The sequence below is a fragment of the Mastomys coucha genome, unplaced genomic scaffold (genome assembly GCF_008632895.1).
Source record: "Mastomys coucha isolate ucsf_1 unplaced genomic scaffold, UCSF_Mcou_1 pScaffold20, whole genome shotgun sequence".
Taxonomy (NCBI): domain Eukaryota; kingdom Metazoa; phylum Chordata; class Mammalia; order Rodentia; family Muridae; genus Mastomys; species Mastomys coucha.
Genome location: NW_022196903.1, coordinates 86,524,092 through 86,542,406, shown reverse-complemented (window position 1 = coordinate 86,542,406; position 18,315 = coordinate 86,524,092). Strand labels below are relative to the sequence as shown.

Sequence of the window (18,315 nt, the reverse complement as noted above, 5' to 3'; positions counted from 1 at the left end):
TGCCCCTGTCAAAACAGTTTTTATAAGAGTTAACTATTCTTCAAGACGGAAAGAAGAAAATACTTAACGAGCAGAAACTGTTGGAGAACCCTGATATTTTCTGCTGGGAACTGTTACTTATTGACACTGACTCAAGCCTTAGGGATTAGTGAGAATGCACTTGGACATAGCAGGATTTAGTTTAGATTTAGCTGTGATTTTGATGTTTCTAAGTCCTAATTTTCCAAGAAATTATTATATTTTTTTCCTGTGGGTAAAGGTACCTCCTTCAGAGGTCTGTGTGTCCTTTAATGTTCAGCGGAACATTATCACTCCCTAATAGTTGCCAGTTTACTTCAAGGAAACCCAAACTTTCCTAATTCCTAAAGCTTGAACCAGGGAACCAGGCTCAGCTGCTTCCCGCTAGTTTAAAGTGGTTTAGAGTCTTCTCATCATTCTGTGACTTCAGGTCATATTTGTGCCTCTAGCAATGGATTGATGACATGCCAGCAATGAAAGTTTGCTTCCAAGCAGCTGGTATGCTCTGACAACTTCACGGCTAGGAACAGGCTCACTTGAATTGAAATCAAGTGTTCGGATCATTGTCTGGATGTCCATAATAGAGTCATTCACAGTAGCTCAAAGGGAAACCACCACAAGTTCATTAGCAGATGAGTGAATGAATGAAGTGTAGGATATCCATACATTGGGCTACCACCCAGCCTTGAAGAGCGATGAAGTACTGAGACACGCTCCAACTTAGAAGAACTTAGGAGACACTGTGCTAAGTGAGAGAAGCCTAGCAGAAAAGGACACATACTAGGTGGGCTTCTGAATGTGAAGCACCACCCCCCCCAGAATAAGCAAATCCATGGATACAGCAAGCAAGCATGGTTATAGTTGCTTGAGTCTGGGAGGGAGAGGCAAGATAAATGACTGCTTCATGGAGACAGAGTGGAGTGATGAAAATGTTCTGTCAACTGGATTGTAGCAAGGGCTGCACAGCCTTACATTCAGGGTCATCAAATTGAAGTTGTGAGATGATTAAATGGCGGGTTTAAGAAATGGTTCTTTCTTTTTTCCATTATTGGTGTATGTGCATGTGTGTGCATACATGTGTGCATTCATGTGTATGAATGAGAGTATTTGAGAATCACGCACATATGAGGCTGTCAGAGGACAAACATTATCTTTTTTGAGAGAACTCTGAGTTGTTCCGTGCTGTGTATGCTCAGCTAGATGACCCTCTAGCTTCCAGGATCTTCCTGTCCCTCTTCCCATTTCCCCCTCAGGGGTGTTGGGATTACAGATACTCACTATTCCTCCAGCTTTTACATAGGTTCTTCATGCTTGCATGCCGAATGTGTTTACCACTGAGCCATCTTCTAGCCCTTGTATTGTATCCCCCCCCCATTTTTAAATCATGCACACATATAATAGATATAGGGTACATTGGGGAAGACATTTCAGAGTGAAGCTGTGTCTCAAACTCAAATGCCTTTGAAACAAAGCAGATAAAAGAGAACTTCTGCCTGTGCTGACTAGTTTTATGTCAACCTGACATGGCTAGAGTCATTTGAGAGGAAGGAACCTCAGTTGAGAAAACACATCTGTTTATATTAGGGCGTGGACATTTTCTTAATTAGTGATTGATGGGAGAGGGCCCAGCCCATTGTGGGCAGCACCAACCCTTAGCTGGTGATCCTGAGTTCTATAAGAAAGCAGACTGAGCAAGCCAGTCAAGCAGCACCCCTCCATGGCCTCTGCATCAGCTCCTGCCTCCAGCTTCCTGCCCTGTTTGAGTTCCTATCCTGACTGCCTTCAATGATGAACAGTGATGTGGAAGTGTTAACAAAAAGAAACCTTTTCCTCTGCAAGAAAGGAAATGGTTTTGGAAATGGTGTTTCATCACAGCAATAGAATAAGTAAATAAGACACTGCCATTATGCATAAAGAGAGAGGGGTCTGTGCTCTCCCTGCAGAGCTTAAAATGAGGAATTTTGAAGGGAAGAATGCTGGCAATACACCCAGATCCTACTGATGTTCTGTAATCCAGGACAACAGACACCCAAGCTCCAAGCAAAAGACTCAGCAACTGTAGTGGCAGAGACATCAGCCTGTCCCCTGCAGCTTTCTGAAGTAGTCCAGACTTAGAATGCCAAGTGACAGCAATGCTTTGGACAGACTTTGGGGACCAAGCAGATGGCAGAAGTCTACCTTCCGAGTGGAGTTTGCTGCTGGAAGGAAACATTGCATGTGTGCTGGGTCATGGAAGTAATCGGGTGTGGTAGGGCAAGTGGCTTAGGCTTAGAATTGTTCCAGTTCTTCAACTAAGACTTGGAGATGATCGCCTCTGCTCCTTCATACTGCCCAGATGCCTCCCTTTACTGCCCATCCTTCTGCTCAAGTAGCTCCTTCCTGAGAACAAGGGAAGTCCTGATTATGGCCACCCTTGTCCATCAGGACCTACTTTCAGTTGGAACTGGGTGAATATTTGCTTGGAAATTAGAGCTGAGAACAGGCCACCTACCAAAGGTTAGCGTTCCCTTCCCTTCCCTCCCCTCCCCTCCCCTCTCTTCCTCTTCCCTTCCCTTCCCCTCCCCTCCCTTCTCTTCCCTTCCCTTCCCTTCCCCTTTCTTCTTTCTCCCTCCCCTCTCCTCTCCTTCTCTTTTCCTTCCTTCCTTTTCCTCCTCCTCCCCTCCTCCTCTTCCTTCTTTTTCAGACAGGGATGCTCTGTGTAGCCCTGACTGTCCTAGAACTTGCTACATAGACTAAGCAAGCTTCAAACTCAGTAATCTGCCTATCTCTGCCTCCTAGTGCTGAAACTAAAGATGTGTGCCCCCGTGCCTGGTGTTTCCTTTCCCCTGTCTCCCCCTCATTCTTCCTTCCTTCCTTCTATCCTCTTTCTCTCTACTCCATCCCTTTCTTCTTCAATTCTTCACATCTTTCTCTTCCTCCCTTTCTCAATTTTTCTCTCCCCTTCCTCCTTCAATCCCTATTTTTTCTTCAGCAATAGAGAGCGCACTCAGAGTCTCACACAGGCTAAGCAAGTGTTCCACTGCTATGCTACATCCCTGGCTATGGATTCAGTGTTTGAGTGAGTGTTGAATTTAAAAAAAAAAAAAAAAAAAAGGAAAAAAAGCCTCATCCAACCTGGTGTTCATTCATTTACCCTTTCATTTCCTCATTTAGACAGACATGCATGGGAAAACCATCTTTATGCTAGGGACAAAGTTGTCAGGTGCCTAGGTAGAAACAGTCAACACCTAGAGATCTCACACTTTAACAGCTGTTTAGCTAAGTCATTGAGTAATTGCAAGAATAAGGGCTTGAAGCTGTGTGAGGCTTCATCTCACCCCACCTCATTTATCTCTTGCAGTGTACCAAGACTTGTGGTGAAGGCTCCCGGTACCGGCAGGTGGTATGTGTAGCAGAGGACCAAAGTGAGGTGCACAGCTCACATTGTGACTCAGACCAGCAGCCTCCAGACCATGAAAGCTGCAGCCTACAGCCCTGCGAGTACGTGTGGATCACAGGAGAATGGTCTGAGGTACTGTTCTGGGGGATCTGTGATGCCTTCAGTGTAGGAGCAGCAGAGTATTGGGACAGGAAACCTACCTTCCAGGTCTACTTCTGAAAATCATGGGTTCTCATCCAATCCCAAGTTCCTTGAGTTCTGCATTCTGTGAGTCACCTTGATTTTCTTTTAATAGAGATAAAAATGGAATTATAATGGGGGCTGATAATTCATTGGATGCCTTTAGGTGCCAGCAGAAGGTTATATCTTGAGGCTAGGAAGAAAGCTAAGTGAATGAAAGCACTTGCAGTGCAAGCATGAGGATCTGAGTTCAAATCCTCAGAGGCTGTAGAAGCTGGACATCATAACTTGAGCATGGGTAGTCCACATAGCCTGTTGTCTGCAGAGGAAGGACAAGATAGAGACCCTGTCTCTAAACAAGGTAGAAGGTGAGAACCAACACCAAGCACACACTCTGTGTGGCATGTGCACATCACATTCACACAAATGAACTTCAATGCACACCTAGACAAACACAGATCATATTCAAGCACACACACACACACACACACACACACACACACAAAATCCTTAGGGTAGGTATTACCTAGGTAGAGGTAGGGACTGTGATAGGCTGGCCCATGTGACCAGACATTCTTTTGTGGTGGTAATAGTTGTACACAAACATGCATCCACCATTCCCCAACTGAAATTCTCAAAAAAAAAAAAAAAAAAAAAAAAAAAAAAAAAAAAAAAAAAAAAAAAAAAAAAGACAGAAGTCTGGATTTTTATATGTGGTCTCTTAACTTGGAAAAGAGACCTAACATTTTTATTTGAAAACCAAATGTTTCCTGCAAGCCAGATGTGGGTTGTCTAGCAACTTGGTTCTAGCAAAACCAAATAATGTTCTGTAATATCTAATGACTCTCAAGCCTTCTTTTTCCCTATGGGTTCCTGAGGACAATACCTACATAGACACCTTTAGTTATTAATAAAACAATACCAATAACAGCACAATTATCTGATCTTCAAAATTGATGGTATTTTCAAAGTACTAAAATATCTAAACTTCAAAAGCATTGCAACTGCCTGAAAGAACACAGAGATTCAAAGTGGAAGCGCCCGAGTTCACAGTAGAGAGGATAGCCATGGTAGGTAACATACCTATTCACATAGGATCTCTCTATAGAGTCCAGAAAGTTCTCCCCCAAATGACATGAGCATTTTCCTCTAGATGATATAGTTGCTGTGTGTTGAACTGTGTCTTTACTCAAATTGGTCCAAAGAGTCTTTTCCAACCATGTCCCCCCAATCCTGTACTCTACGGCGATGATTTTTGTCCTCTTGGAAGATATTTGTCAACGTTAGGAGACTTGTCTGGTTATCACAGATATGACAGAGGGATATTTCTGGTATCTGGTAGGTGGAGTCCAGGGTCATTACAAAGTGATGGACAGTGCACTGGACCTGACCACAACACACACTTATATATCTGGGGTCTAGAGTTCCAGAGTAAAGAGCTCTGCCATGTCTCACGTGTCTCCAGACAGCAAGAAAAGCCCTTAAACAGTGAAGGGAGATGGCTTGGTGGATACAATGCTTGCTGTACAAGCATGAGAACCTAAGTGCAGATCCCCAAGACCCACGTAAAAAGACCCATGTAGATATGCCAACACATATCTACAGTTCCAGAGCTTGTAGGCAGCAACAGAGAGTTCTCCCTGGATCCCACTGGCCATCCAACCTAGCCAATCAGTGAGGTCAAGGTTCAGTGGGAAACCTTCCAAAAACTATGGGTCAGTGATAGAAAAAGCATCCAGCATTGAACTTTAGCTGCTACATTTGTATCCATGATCATGTGTGCACACACATGCATGTGTGCATGCATACACATGTGTGCACACACACGAAAACACACACAACGTGAAGATAGAACATTAGGATATGCATGTATAGAGTTGCCAGCCAGGAACAAGTGAGTCCAGATGAGTGTTTAGAAAATCCGTTGACTGGGTTGAGGCAAAGCTTCCAACCATTCAGATCCCAGCAAGGGAAGTTTTGGAAGGGTCTGGATACACTTCCTCTCTTCTCGTCCCTTGTTCTTCTGCTCCTTGTCAGACATGGGCTCCAACTTCTGGCTATTTCAAGAGACTCACCTCCCCTGGCTCTCTGGATGGGGAGGACTCTCCCTCACACTTCTTCTGTCCATCCACAGGTCTCTTTGTCTCTGTGCCTTTCCAGCCTTCTGCCTCCTAGCAAGCTCCTCTTCTTGGCTCTGGTTCTATCTGGCTGTAGTTGCTCTGCCTCCAACTCAGTCAATACCAGCATCTTCCTCTTGGTTAGCCTCTTACATGGGGCATTCTTATGCTGAGAGACTTTTGATCTCTTTCTGAGAGACATGCTGTACCTGTCTATAGCTTTAATGCAACCTCAATCATCCACAGATGAGAGAGAGCATGGCTTTATGTGCATGTACATGTGTGTACATGTTTATGTATACATGTGTTTAAGCCTATGTGGAGACTAGAGGACAGCCTAGAGGAATAACCTCAAAGGTTATTCCTCTCTGCCACTTGTTTGGGATGTTGGGTCTCATTAGAAGTCAGTCACCAAGGGTGCTACACTGGCTGGCCAGGAAGCCTCATGGATCCATGGATCTTTGCCTCCACAGTGCTGTGATTTCATGTGCATGCCAGCACTTCTGGCTTCTTCTGTCTGGGTTCTGGGGACCAAACTCAACTCCTTTTAACTGCACACCAAGCACTTTACTCACAGAGATGTCTCCTCAGGCCCCAAAGAACATCTTTTGGAACATAGCTTTCCACACTTCCATAGGGTTTCAAGTACACTATGGATTGAAAGCAAACCTATACATATTTTTATAGCAAACAATTGGAAACAGGTTTGGGGGCAAGCACATGGTCAATAGCATAGGGCCAGGGGCTGCAATGAGCGTAGGCAAGGAGAGGCTGGCTCCAGAATGCCTTCTAGAAACTGTGCTTGAAGATGCTAGAGCCACTGCAAGGCATTCCCCCATTCTGGGACCTTTGCTTTGGGAGAGTTCTTTGTGTTTTGCTCAGCGTTCACCCCACCTGAGTATGCCAGGCCTAGAGCAGGCATGTGAAGGGGAACTGTAAGGAACATGTGTAATAGTCCTGGTGAACACAAGTGTGTTTGTGTTCCTTTGTTGTTGCAGTCAGGTTAGATAATGAAAAGTTACCCGTGGTGAGCTTTACACATAGGGCCACAGCATGTGGAGTCTACTTACCACACAGCTTTAAAATCCTGGCCTAGCATCGCGGGAGGAGCTGGAAGGCATCAACTGTTTCCTATCACTGCTGTCAACTAGTCCATAGTGTTGAGTTGTTCTGGATGCTTTTCAGGGGTCTCAAGGCCTCCGACCAACTTAAGGAGTTGTACCTCCTTAAGATGTACAATTATCGGGCATGCTGCTTTTGCTTTTGATTTATAGGGGCTGGGGTCTCAGCATCTGCCTTCTCTGGTATACAGCCTTAGGGAAGTCAGTACAGACCGAGACCATGAAGGCATGAGGTCATAGCCTCTAGAACACCCACAGCTCAGTTAGGCAGAGCTTGTCAACATTGCTCTACACTGAGACACTGGGGTAGCCTCAAGTGCCCTGGCCAGGAGTCAGCTGGGTCTTCCAGCATGTGAGCAGCAGCCAAAGAAGGAAGAAATAAGGGTGGCCCATTTCCAGGTCTCCAGCCAGCTGGGAGGGAGGGCTCAGGGATGCTCAGCATGCCTCTGGCTGACTTTCTTCTAGCTTGTTGCTAGGATTTCTTCAAGGCCTGCCCAGAAAGGTTAAAGGAAAAGAAAATGGAATGGCTTAAAGCAACAGGACAAGAGATGCCAGACAGACATGATTACTTTTAAATATCCCTAAAGATTAATGAAAATTGGTCCCTCTCCCCACCCCCACCCCTGAAAAACATGCATGTGACATGCTATTTCCTGGAGCTCCTCTCATGTCCTACAGAGCCCGAGGTCTGCTGAAGATGTATAGAGAAAATTGACCCTACTCTGCATTTGTGCAGCGTCTTTCCAAAGAATGGCACTTACTCAATGACACTGTCTAGAAGTGTCATCAGAATGACATGGGATGTATTTTAGTTTTATTTTATTGTTTCTATTAGCATATGTTAATTATACATTATAATGGCTATCGCTATGAAACTTTCATCCAGTGACCCTCTCTTGCCCTCTCCTATCCCCACAGTTCCCCTTCCCTTCTCTGCTAGTCACCCTACTACTGCGTGCATGTGTGCGTGTATGCGTGTGTGTATGTGTGTGTATGTGTGGGTATGTGGGTATGTGCATGCATGTGTGTGTATATGTGTGTGTACGTACATGTGTGTGTACGTGTGTGTGTATGTGTGTGTGCATGCAGGTGTGCATGTGTGTGTGAGTGTGTGTATGTGTGTGTGTGTGTGTATGTGTGTGTATGCGTGTGTATGTGTGTGTATGTGGGTATGTGCATGCATGTGTGTGTATATGTGGGTGTACGTACATGTGTGTGTACGTGTGTGTGTATGTGTGTGTGCATGCAGGTGTGCATGTGTGTGTGAGTGTGTGTATGTGTGTGTGTGTGTGTGTGTGTGTGTGTGTGTGTGTGTGTGTGTGGTTAGAGTTTCATTAGTGTTGCTTACAGGAGTGTGGGTGAGAAGTTGTTAACAGAAGTAAGTGATGGGCTACACCACTGAAGAAAACGTTTCTCTCTCTCCCACCAACCATTAATTTTGTACAGCTCCTCTGAGAGGGGCGGGGCTTGTGAGCTCCTCCTCCTCTCCATCACCAGAGGCTGATTGGTTCAGTCTCCTGCAACTGTAACACAGGTCACCACAGCTTCTGTGCACTCAAGAATGCCACAGAAGGTCCCAAGAACCTCTCCAAATCCTCATCCTCATCCTCTGGTCCTTACATTCCTTCCGTTCTGCCCTGTCTTCCACAATCTTCCCCGAGCTGTGGAAGGGGTCAGAGAATGTCTTATCTGTGGCTGAGCACCCAACAGTCTTATTTTCAGTTTTGCCCAGTCATGAGTCTCTGTAATTACTACAAAAAGAAGCATCTCTTGCCAGAGCTGACAGCAGCACTAAACCAGGGACATAAATGTAATTATTTAGAAGGTAATTGACAGCATTGTCACGTCCACTGCTGCCCAAGTGGCAAGCTGGCAGTGTGTGAGTAAAACTGTTGCTGACAATTCTCCTCACCTGCAGAGCACATTCCATCACAGTGCAAATGGGGAAGAAGGAAGCTTCCAGCTCGATCCCAGCTTGGTTTCCCTAGGCCCTGCAGCCGAAGCATATGGTGTCTTTAGTCAATAGTTATGTGGCAACCAACCACAGCAACAGTTGCCTGTACTGTTTTACTTTGGCAGGGTGGGTCTTGGAAATCTCCCTGACCAAAAATTCACAGAGAGGTAGCCATCCCATCATTGAGATTTTATTTTTTATCTGTGGTTTGTGAGGTCAGCTTTACCCACCTATTCAGGAAACTGTTTTAAGACTTTGTATTTTTAGTTTTACTTTTCAGTTGGCTTACCAATTATCACACTGGCTTGCAGCTTTCACAATGTCCTTAGCTTTCACTATACCCCTCAACCCATCCTCTCTCCCATCTCCCTCCCATCTCCCTGCTCTGCCCACCCTCTCCACTTAAGCCACTCCCCCCAGTATCTCTCCTGCTGCTCTAGTACCCTCCCCTGCTCCACTCTCAACCACCCTACCCCATCCCCCACCATGGTCTCTTTCTAGTTTCCTGACTCTACACATACTCACACCCACATAAACATATATATTATATATGTGTTAGCAGCTGGAACCTGCAAATGATAGAGAATATGCCATGTTTGTCTTTTTGAGTCTGGGTTACCTCACTTAACAGACAATTTTCTAATGCCATCCATTTTCCTACAGATTTGATAATTTCATGTTTATTAATGGCTGGATTTCATTGTGATGTGCACTGTATTTTTTAAAGATACTATTTTTTATTATGTATCTATGTATGCGTCCGTGCAAGGCTGTGCCCCTCAGTGTAGTGCTCAATGAAACCAAAAGAGGATGTCAGATGTGATGGAACTAGAGTTACAGAGATGATTGTGAGCTACCTGATGTGGGTGTTGGGAATCAAACTCAGGCTCCCTGCAGGAGCATGTGTCTAATCAAGAAGCCATCTCTCAGGGCTGGAAAGATGGCTCAACAGTTAAGAGCACAGACTGCAACCACATGGTAGCTCACAGCTGTCTGTAATGGGATCTGCTGCTCTTTACTGGTGTGTCTGAAGAGAGCAACAGTGTACTCACATACATAAAATAAATAAACAAGTCTTCAAAAAATGAAGAAGCCATCTCTCCAGCCCTAGCTCCACCTCTTCCTTATCCATTCTTCAGTTGGTGAACACCCAAGATGATCACATTCCTACCTATTATACATAGACCTGCAAATGTGCAAGTATTTGCAAGTACCTGGGCAGTGGGATAGACAGTTCTTTGGATGTATTTCCAGAACAGCATATCTGAGTCATGTGCTCATTCTAGATTTTGGTTTTAGGGGAAACTCATGCATTGATTTCCATAGTAGGTACATCAGTTTACCTCTCACAGTGAGTAAGTGGTTTACATTTCTATACCCTTGCCAGTATTTGTTTACATTATAGTAGGAATTGTGACAGGGAGAGATGGACTCAAAAACTTCTAATATGTATTTCCCTGGTAGCTAATGATGCTGAACACTTTTTAAACGTTTACTGGCTGTTACATTTGTTTGTTTGTCTGGTTAGTTGGTTGGTTGGGTGGTTGGTTGGTTGGTTGGTTGGTTGGGTGGTTGGTTGGTTGGTTGGTTGGTTTTTCAAGACAGGATTTTTCTGTAAAGTGGCTGTCCTGCAACTCACTTTGTAGACCAGGCTGGCGTTGAACTCAGAGATCTACCTGCCTCTGTCTCTGCCTCTGCCTCTTGATCGCCAGGATTAAAGGTGTGTGGCACCACTCCCCTGACGATACTTTTTATTTTGAAAATTATTTGCTCAGATCAATGGGCCATTTTTAATTGGCTTGTTTGAGTCTTTTTAATTTTTTAAATTCTTTGTATGTCTTTATTGTAATCCTTTGTCAAATGTATTGCTGACAAACATTTTCTCCCACTTTATAGGCTGTCCCTTAATTCAATTGACTGTTTGCTGTACAGTCTTTTAATTCTATGTGGTTGAACTCATTTTCTGAGTGACTGGAGTCCTGATCAGAAAGACTTTACCTATGTCTATATTTTGGGGTGTTTTTTCCTAAATTTTCCTATATTAGTTGCCGAGTTTAGAGTCTTACATTAAGGTCATTGAGATATTCAGATTTGATTTTGTACAAAGGACATGATGGGGTCTAGTTTCATTCATCTCATCTATAGAAGCCCTGTTTTCTCGGTACCGTCCTCTGTATAGGCTGCTATCTTGCTAATGTGTACTTTTGGTGTGTTTGTCAAAGATCTTGAGGCTATAGCTATGTGGTTTAGAAGTAGATACTCTATCCCAGCAGTTCTCAACCTGTGGGTTGTGACCCCATAGAGATCACATATCAGATTCATAACAGCAGCAAAATTATAATTATGAAGTAGCAACAAAAGAGTTTTGTAGTTGGGGTCACCACAACATGAGGAACTGTGTTAAAGGGTCACAGCGTTAGGAAGGTTGAGAACCACTGCTCTGTTCTAGTCCATTGAGCGACCTGTCTGGTTCTGTGCCAGCACTATGTTGACTTTATTACTATGGCTCTCTGGTACTACTTAAAGTCAGACATGACAGTTCCTCCAGCGTTGTTCTCTCCCTCTAAGGATTTCTTTGACTCATTGGTGCTTTCATGAATTTTTATCTTTATTTCCCCAAGGAATGACATTGGCATTTTGATGGGGACTGCACTGAACCTGTCAATTGCTTTTGGTAGGATGGCTATTTTCCTAATATTAATCCAATCCATGAGAGGCCTTTCCACCTTCTGACATCCTCCTCTGTTTGTTTCTTCAGTAATTTAAAGTTCCACTGTGGAGATCTTCCGGTGCCTTCTCTAGCTTTATTTCAGGGTTGGTTGGAGGATGATGTAAATGGGATTGTTTCCCTGGTTTCCCTCTCCATGTTTGTCACTGATTTATAGGAAGGCTACCAATTTTTATATGTTTATCTTATATCCTGCCATTTTGCTGTATGATTTTATCAGCCTGCAGTGTTTTCTGGTGGAGTCTTTGGAGTTTTTAATGTGTGGAATCATCTTGTCTATAGATAGGGATGTCTTTACTTCTTTTTCTATTTCTCTCTTTTATCTTGTCACTCTAATGCAGGCTTCAAGCATTTTACCAAGTAGAGAGACTGGAGAGCCTTCTCTTCTTCCTCACCTTAGAAGGAACGCTTCAACTTTCTCCAGTGAATGCATTTGGCTATGGGTCAATTGCATTAGAGTGTGTTCCCTCAACTCATAGACTCTTTGTGGCTTTTATCACAAATGGATGTTGGATTTATGCCAATGGCCTTTTCTACATCTACTGAGAGGATCACCTGGTTTCTGTCTTTGAGTCCATTTATGTGACGAATTGCATTTGTGGATTTGCATATGTTAAGCCATCTCTGTGTCTCTGGAATGAAGCCAACTTGATCCCGATAAGTGGTTATTTTTGATATGTTCAAGAACTTGGTTTGACAAGTGTTTTAGTAATAATTTTTGTCTGTTTTCATCTGGGATATTGGCCTGTTATTATCTTCTTGTTGTGTCTTTTGCTGTATACTTAAAGTAAGAGTCACATGATAACATGATTTAGAAGAAGAGAAAGCAGAGAGGTAGCTTGGTGGCCAAATACTAGTTGGTGACTAAGGAGGGAAGAGAAACTGGGGGGAAGATGGATGTGTAGTACAGAGCCCCACAGAGAGCAGGGGACCAAATGGAGAGCCTCTGAGAGTGTGACGCACAGGTCGACTGCGGGCTCCTTCTCCCTTCCAACGTGGTCTTAGAGGTCCACAAAAGAGAAGTTTGGTGGCAGATGGGTATCTTCTACCTTCTCTGGGAGCTTCAGAGAAAGAAGGGTTTTGAAATGTCCACCCAGTGAAGCCCTAGTTTGGGGAGTGTCCTGCGGCGCTTGCTGTGGCCTAAGATGAGCAGATAGGTAAGAGAGAGCATTCTGCAGCTTCCCCAGAAGGGCAAACTTGGTGTGGAGGATGGAGGCCTTCTGTGACTGCTGTAGGAAATCTCTGGAACATCCCCTCTCGACCCCTCTCTTCTCAGTGCTCAGTGACCTGTGGAAAGGGCTACAGGCAAAGACTGGTCTCCTGCAGTGAGATTTATACCGGCAAGGAGAATTATGAATACAGCTACCAAACAACGGTGAACTGCCCGGGGACACAGCCTCCCAGCGTCCATCCCTGCTACCTGAGGGACTGTCCTGTCTCTGCCACCTGGAGAGTTGGTAACTGGGGCAGTGTAAGTAGAGGGCTTGGGTTGTCAACTCTGAAATCTCAAACATCCTCCGAACCCTCCTGCCTGCTTACAACTTGGCATGGCTGACAGGAAGAGAACTGGTTATCTAAATCCAAATAACTAAAAGTTCATTTTGCTTCATCCAAGGAAACTGCAAGTCGCCAAGGTTTGTCCTCCAGCTTTTCATTTATGTACAGGACAGCGATGAAGATGAAATGAGTTAATACATCAAAAGAATTTAGATTATTATGGCTGGTTTTATGTTACATTTTCCTATTTTTTTTTCTAAATTTTTACTATACTTTTTTTTTGACAAGCCTTTAGAATCTGACATCTTACGAGAGATGAATTTTGGTTGCTTCCATTGTTGAAGACACTGTGCTCTAGTCTGTTTCTGTAGAGAGAACTTTGTTTACTTAGGACACAAAACAGAAGTCTAAATTGAGTATGTTTGGGAAACCCATTGCCACAGTCTTCTGGCTTTGGGTTATGAAGCTCTCAGGCAGAAGTGTGTGATGTCATGAAAGTCATTAGGATTTGAATCCCAAAGTTCATGAAGACCTTGAACACATTCCTTAATCTGAGCCCAGGTCTTCCCCTGTAAAACAAGCAACAACAGTACTATCTCACGGGGTTACTATGCAGTTTAAATGGGGGAGAGTGTATGTATAACTATAGTATGGCCCACGTGTATCGATGTTTTATATAGAAATGTGTATTATATAGAGAGATGTATACTATGTATATTTCACATACATGTAAATATATATGGATATATAATGCTTAAGTACATATATGCAAAGTTTAACACAACAGCCAGTCTTAGTAAGAAAACACTAAATGCTGGTCGCTTGTTGCACAGCCCAGGACTCCGAGCTTCCTGTCAGCAGATGCTCATATCTCCTAGGTTCCATAGCCACCCGCTGACACTTCTCTTCCCTCCAGTGCTCAGTGACCTGTGGCATGGGAGTCATGCATAGATCTGTGCAGTGTCTAACTAACGAAGACCAACCCAGCCACTTATGTCCCACCGACACAAAGCCAGAAGAAAGAAAAACCTGTCGTAATGTTTATAACTGTAAGTCTCTCAGCTGAAGCTTTCTTTGTCTGTCGTGGAGGACAAACATCCCTGTTCATCTGTTGATCCATCCATTTTAGAGATGTAGCAGTCCTCCGTGTGTCTATGTGATGTGTTCATTGGGGAACCTGCATTTGTATGCTCAAATTTTTGGATTTGATTGATCTCAAGCATCTTCCTCAATCGCTCTCCACCTTCCTGTTGAGACAAAGTTGCTCACTCTACCTAGAGCCCAAGCTGATTCACCAAGCTGACTTGCCAGTGGAACTTCATGTCCTTCTGTCTCCACCCACAAGCCCTGAAATTACACAACGCACATCAACGCCCAGCTTTTCTGTGTGGGTCCTGGGGTCCAAACCCAAGTCTTCATGTTTGCCTGGCAAACACATTATTGACTGAGCTATCTCCCTCTCCTTGTCTCTCTTCTCCCCCCTCCCCTGCCCCCAAGCTTTTTCTCTCTCTCTTTAGTCTACCTCTTGGGTAGTTAGTGCAGATGATGTGACTATTCTGTTGGTAGATACTGAACATCTGAGACTATTTCATCCATTTTTATGACTTATGTTTCCTAGGTGAGTTACCCAAGAACTGCAAGGAGGTAAAAAAACTCAACAGTGCCAGCGCCGATGGGGAATATTTCCTGGCTGTCAGAGGGAAGCCGTTAAAGGTGAGTGTTAAGTTGTTGTTGAGCTGTTGTTGAGTCATTGTTTGCAGAATGTTTTCATGGTACTCTCATCACTCCTTCTGAGCGCCTCTGTTGTGTCCTTCCTGGTGTTTATCTTGCAGGTATTCTGTGCAGGAATGCATTCTGACTATCCCAAGGAGTATGTGACACTGGCCCATGGTGACTCAGAGAACTTCTCCGAAGTTTACGGGCACAGGTAAGAGGCTAGGTCCCTGAAGAGCTTAGATGCCTGGAGGTTCCTAGAGAAAACCATCCCATTCTTACCAGACTGCTATCTCCACGGCTTAGATTGCACAACCCAACAGAATGTCCCTATAATGGGAGCCGACGAGATGACTGCCATTGCCGGAAGGATTACACAGCTGCTGGCTTTTCCAGTTTCCAGAAAATCCGAATCGACCTGACCAGCATGCAGATTATAAGTAAGTTCGGGAAGGTGTCCCACAGCCATTAACACTTCCTCTCCACTCAGAGGACACAGGTCCTTTGAGTACATAGGTACAGAAGAGAAGTCACACAGGGTGATCACAGTCCAGCAGTGGCAACCCCACCATATGCTTAAGAGGCCAAGACTTTGTCCTTCGTGTTCAGTGGAAAATTCCAAGGCCTATAGTGTGGCTGCCATAGGTTAGGTCTTCGCCAGGTTTGCATTGAATGGTGAAAGGAAATAAATAAATATTTGCTCATGGAAGTTTCACCAACCAGGGTGGCATCCTAGTAAGCATGGCCTTGGGATCAGGACCTTCAGGTTATGAAGGGGTTAGACACTGGGTGTCTATACAGAGAAGGCAACAGAGCAGAAAGAAGTTTCTAGAGCAGAAGAAACAACAGCTAGGAAACCCTGTAGCAAAGTCATTTGTAAGACACATTCGCCTCCAGATGGCTCTTCCCAGCACAAAGCACGCACGTGCGCGCACACACACACACACACACACATACACACAGAGGCAGAAAACTAATTTTATCTGATTGTTGATTCATGGAAGAAAAATGGATCCAGAATTACCTTTCCTAACAAGCCTGCACATGGTCTGATTTCATACTCTGGTCAGCACTCCAGTTATGCTGGCCACATTAATCATGGCTGCTGGTGAAGATAGCTAAAATATCTAAACACATTCTCTTGAACAGTGGAAGAACAGAAACAATGAAGAATTAATTTTTTTCTCATTAACATTGCACCCATAATATTACCCTGGTTCCCTCTTGAGTTAGATTAAATGTGATTTATACCAAGGTATTTTTTTTATTTGCTGTCAGCTATACAGATTAGGGCTAGATGCAGTATAGATCTGCAGTTTCTTTGTTAAGAAAAATGTCCCAGTTTTAGATCATCAGGGGCGGGGGCTCATGACTCTGTCCCCCTAGCGAACATTGCCTTTAATCCTACCTGACTGAGGACCTATAGGCAGTTAAGTTGCTAAGGGAGGGAGACATATTTTCTTTAGTGGAGTAGCCATGGATAAGTTGCCCATTAAATCACCCCTCACCCATGTTCTTGTAAGTGACTGTAATGAAACTTATCAGGTCCACTTGGGAAGAAAAGAAGTTGAGTAGGCAAAGGAGGGGGAGGGGAGCGGGGAGCAGGTAATGGGGTGAATATGTTCAAAAGATATCATGCGTGTGCATATGTGTAGGTGAAGATGCCATAACCCACCATTATATATAATTAATATTTACTAATGACAACTTTAAAAAGAGAAAGACTCCAGAGAAGAGCTACTGAAGTGACCAAAGTTGTCTTTGCTTGAGAATGGGAATCCCAGATCTTTTTCCCACAAAAGCAAGGTTTCCTGTGAAAAGTGTTAGGCCTGAAGCTGTTCCTGAAAGGGCAGAAGAAATAAAAAACAAAAAAACAACCAAACAAAACCCCTCGCCATCCCCCAGAGCTGCCTTCTGCAGACCTTCTGCAGGTTGGGGTTGCTCCTCCTATGCATGTGTGGAGCTGCGAGGAGCAACAGGGTTAAAAACAACTGCGGGTCACCATTGTTTTGTGGCTTCTTTTTTTCCTTTTAAACTATAAGTTAGCCCCGGACTTGAGAAATTGCCATTAATAATTTCAAGATGTGCATTCTAATTGTTCTACATTCTGGCAAGAATAGGCCCAGGGCCACAGGAGGACAGGAGAAACTTTGGGGATGGCCCCTAAGTGGCTGGAAATACTTCCCTGGCTTCTTGCCCTGTCCTTAAGCTGGGGATGCCGGGTAACAGGAGGTTCACCCATTCTCAATTACACTGTGCTTAAGTGATTCCTATTTATGTAGGAATCAATTCTAAGGTCGCATTAAACCTCTTTTTGGCTCCCATACTCTGCGGAGACAGACAGTCAGGGCTGATAAAGCCCAGGGAAAGCTCTCAGAACCACAAATGTAATAGGGAAAACACCAGAGCACATCTGGATCCGTTTGCTCACTAATAATTCAAGTTATTTCTTTCTCTCCCATTCCTCCTCCTTCTTTTCTTCTCCTCCTCTTCTCCTTCTTCTTTTCCTTCTTTTTCTCCTTCTTCTTTTCCTTCTTCTCCTTCTTCTTTCCTCTTCCTCCATCTCTTTATTAATACCCTGCCCCTTCCTACTTCTCTCTCCCTTCCTTTTTCCCCCTTCTCCCTTTAACCCTTTCCCCACCCCACAGCCACTGACTTAGAGTTTGCAAGGACAAGTGAAGGACATCCGGTTCCTTTTGCCACTGCTGGGGACTGCTACAGTGCTGCCAAATGTCCACAGGTATGTCCTCAAGCCTTACCCCTTACCTGGAATCCTCTTCTCACCCTGCTTCCGAGGCTGCTCTGCCCATTGTTCCTGTAGATAGAATTAGAACAGCTGATCACGGGACAGTTTAACTGCATTATATCCAGGCCCTCACTAATACTTTTGGAGTGTAACCCAGAAATTTGACACCTAAGAAATGCTCATAGTTGCAGGCATAACTCTGTATTCAGCAAGATGCATCAGGTATCATGGTCAAGACTTATGAACAAATCAGATGTTGGAGGCAGTGACTTGATTCAGTAAATTACGGCTCAATAAATGAATACTGCAGTTAGTAGAATGTTGGATAATGCATAATGATGGACTTTTCATCAACAGAATTCAGGCTTTGTAGCCTTTTCTCGTTTCTATGGTATAAATATTCTCCTCATAACTGATTTAAACTGTTACCAACAGTAGGTCACTAAATGAGAAGAAATGGATAGGATTGACTCTTAAAAAAAAATCAATATAGAACCAAGTCTGGTGATATAGGCTGGAAATCTCAGGCATTTGGGAGGATGAAGTAAAAGGATTGGAAGGTGGAAGCCTACCTCAGCTAAAATGAATTCCAAACAACCTACTGAGTTAGACCTTACCTCAAAAGAGCTCTCCCATCATTCATACACAAGACCACAGATTCAATCCCTAACACCTACCCAAACAGACAAAGAAGCAGGGGAAAAATTATTGCAAGTGAGCCTCAGCATAAGTTTGTCATTATAAATTCTGAATATTATAAAATATAGAAAAACATATGGGGTTATGAATGAGAAACCAATATCAGAAGTTAGAGCATGTACCATGATGCCATTGATATGTTTTAGGTTGTGTGTGTGTGTGT

General features: G+C 43.9%; 1 protein-coding gene across 5 annotated transcripts in view; it reads left to right on the top strand.

Annotated features, from left to right (window-relative positions):
- Positions 1 to 18,315, top strand: part of Adamts9 (ADAM metallopeptidase with thrombospondin type 1 motif 9) — a 173,280-nt gene that overhangs the window by 133,915 nt on the left and 21,050 nt on the right. For all 5 annotated transcript variants that reach the window (XM_031382630.1, XM_031382628.1, XM_031382629.1 and 2 more), the window contains 7 exons: positions 3,359 to 3,529; positions 12,774 to 12,968; positions 13,911 to 14,043; positions 14,613 to 14,707; positions 14,827 to 14,921; positions 15,014 to 15,147; positions 17,356 to 17,447. In XM_031382630.1, coding sequence (XP_031238490.1) covers positions 3,359 to 3,529; positions 12,774 to 12,968; positions 13,911 to 14,043; positions 14,613 to 14,707; positions 14,827 to 14,921; positions 15,014 to 15,147; positions 17,356 to 17,447 — 915 coding nt within the window. The remainder of the gene's footprint in view (positions 1 to 3,358; positions 3,530 to 12,773; positions 12,969 to 13,910; positions 14,044 to 14,612; positions 14,708 to 14,826; positions 14,922 to 15,013; positions 15,148 to 17,355; positions 17,448 to 18,315) is intronic.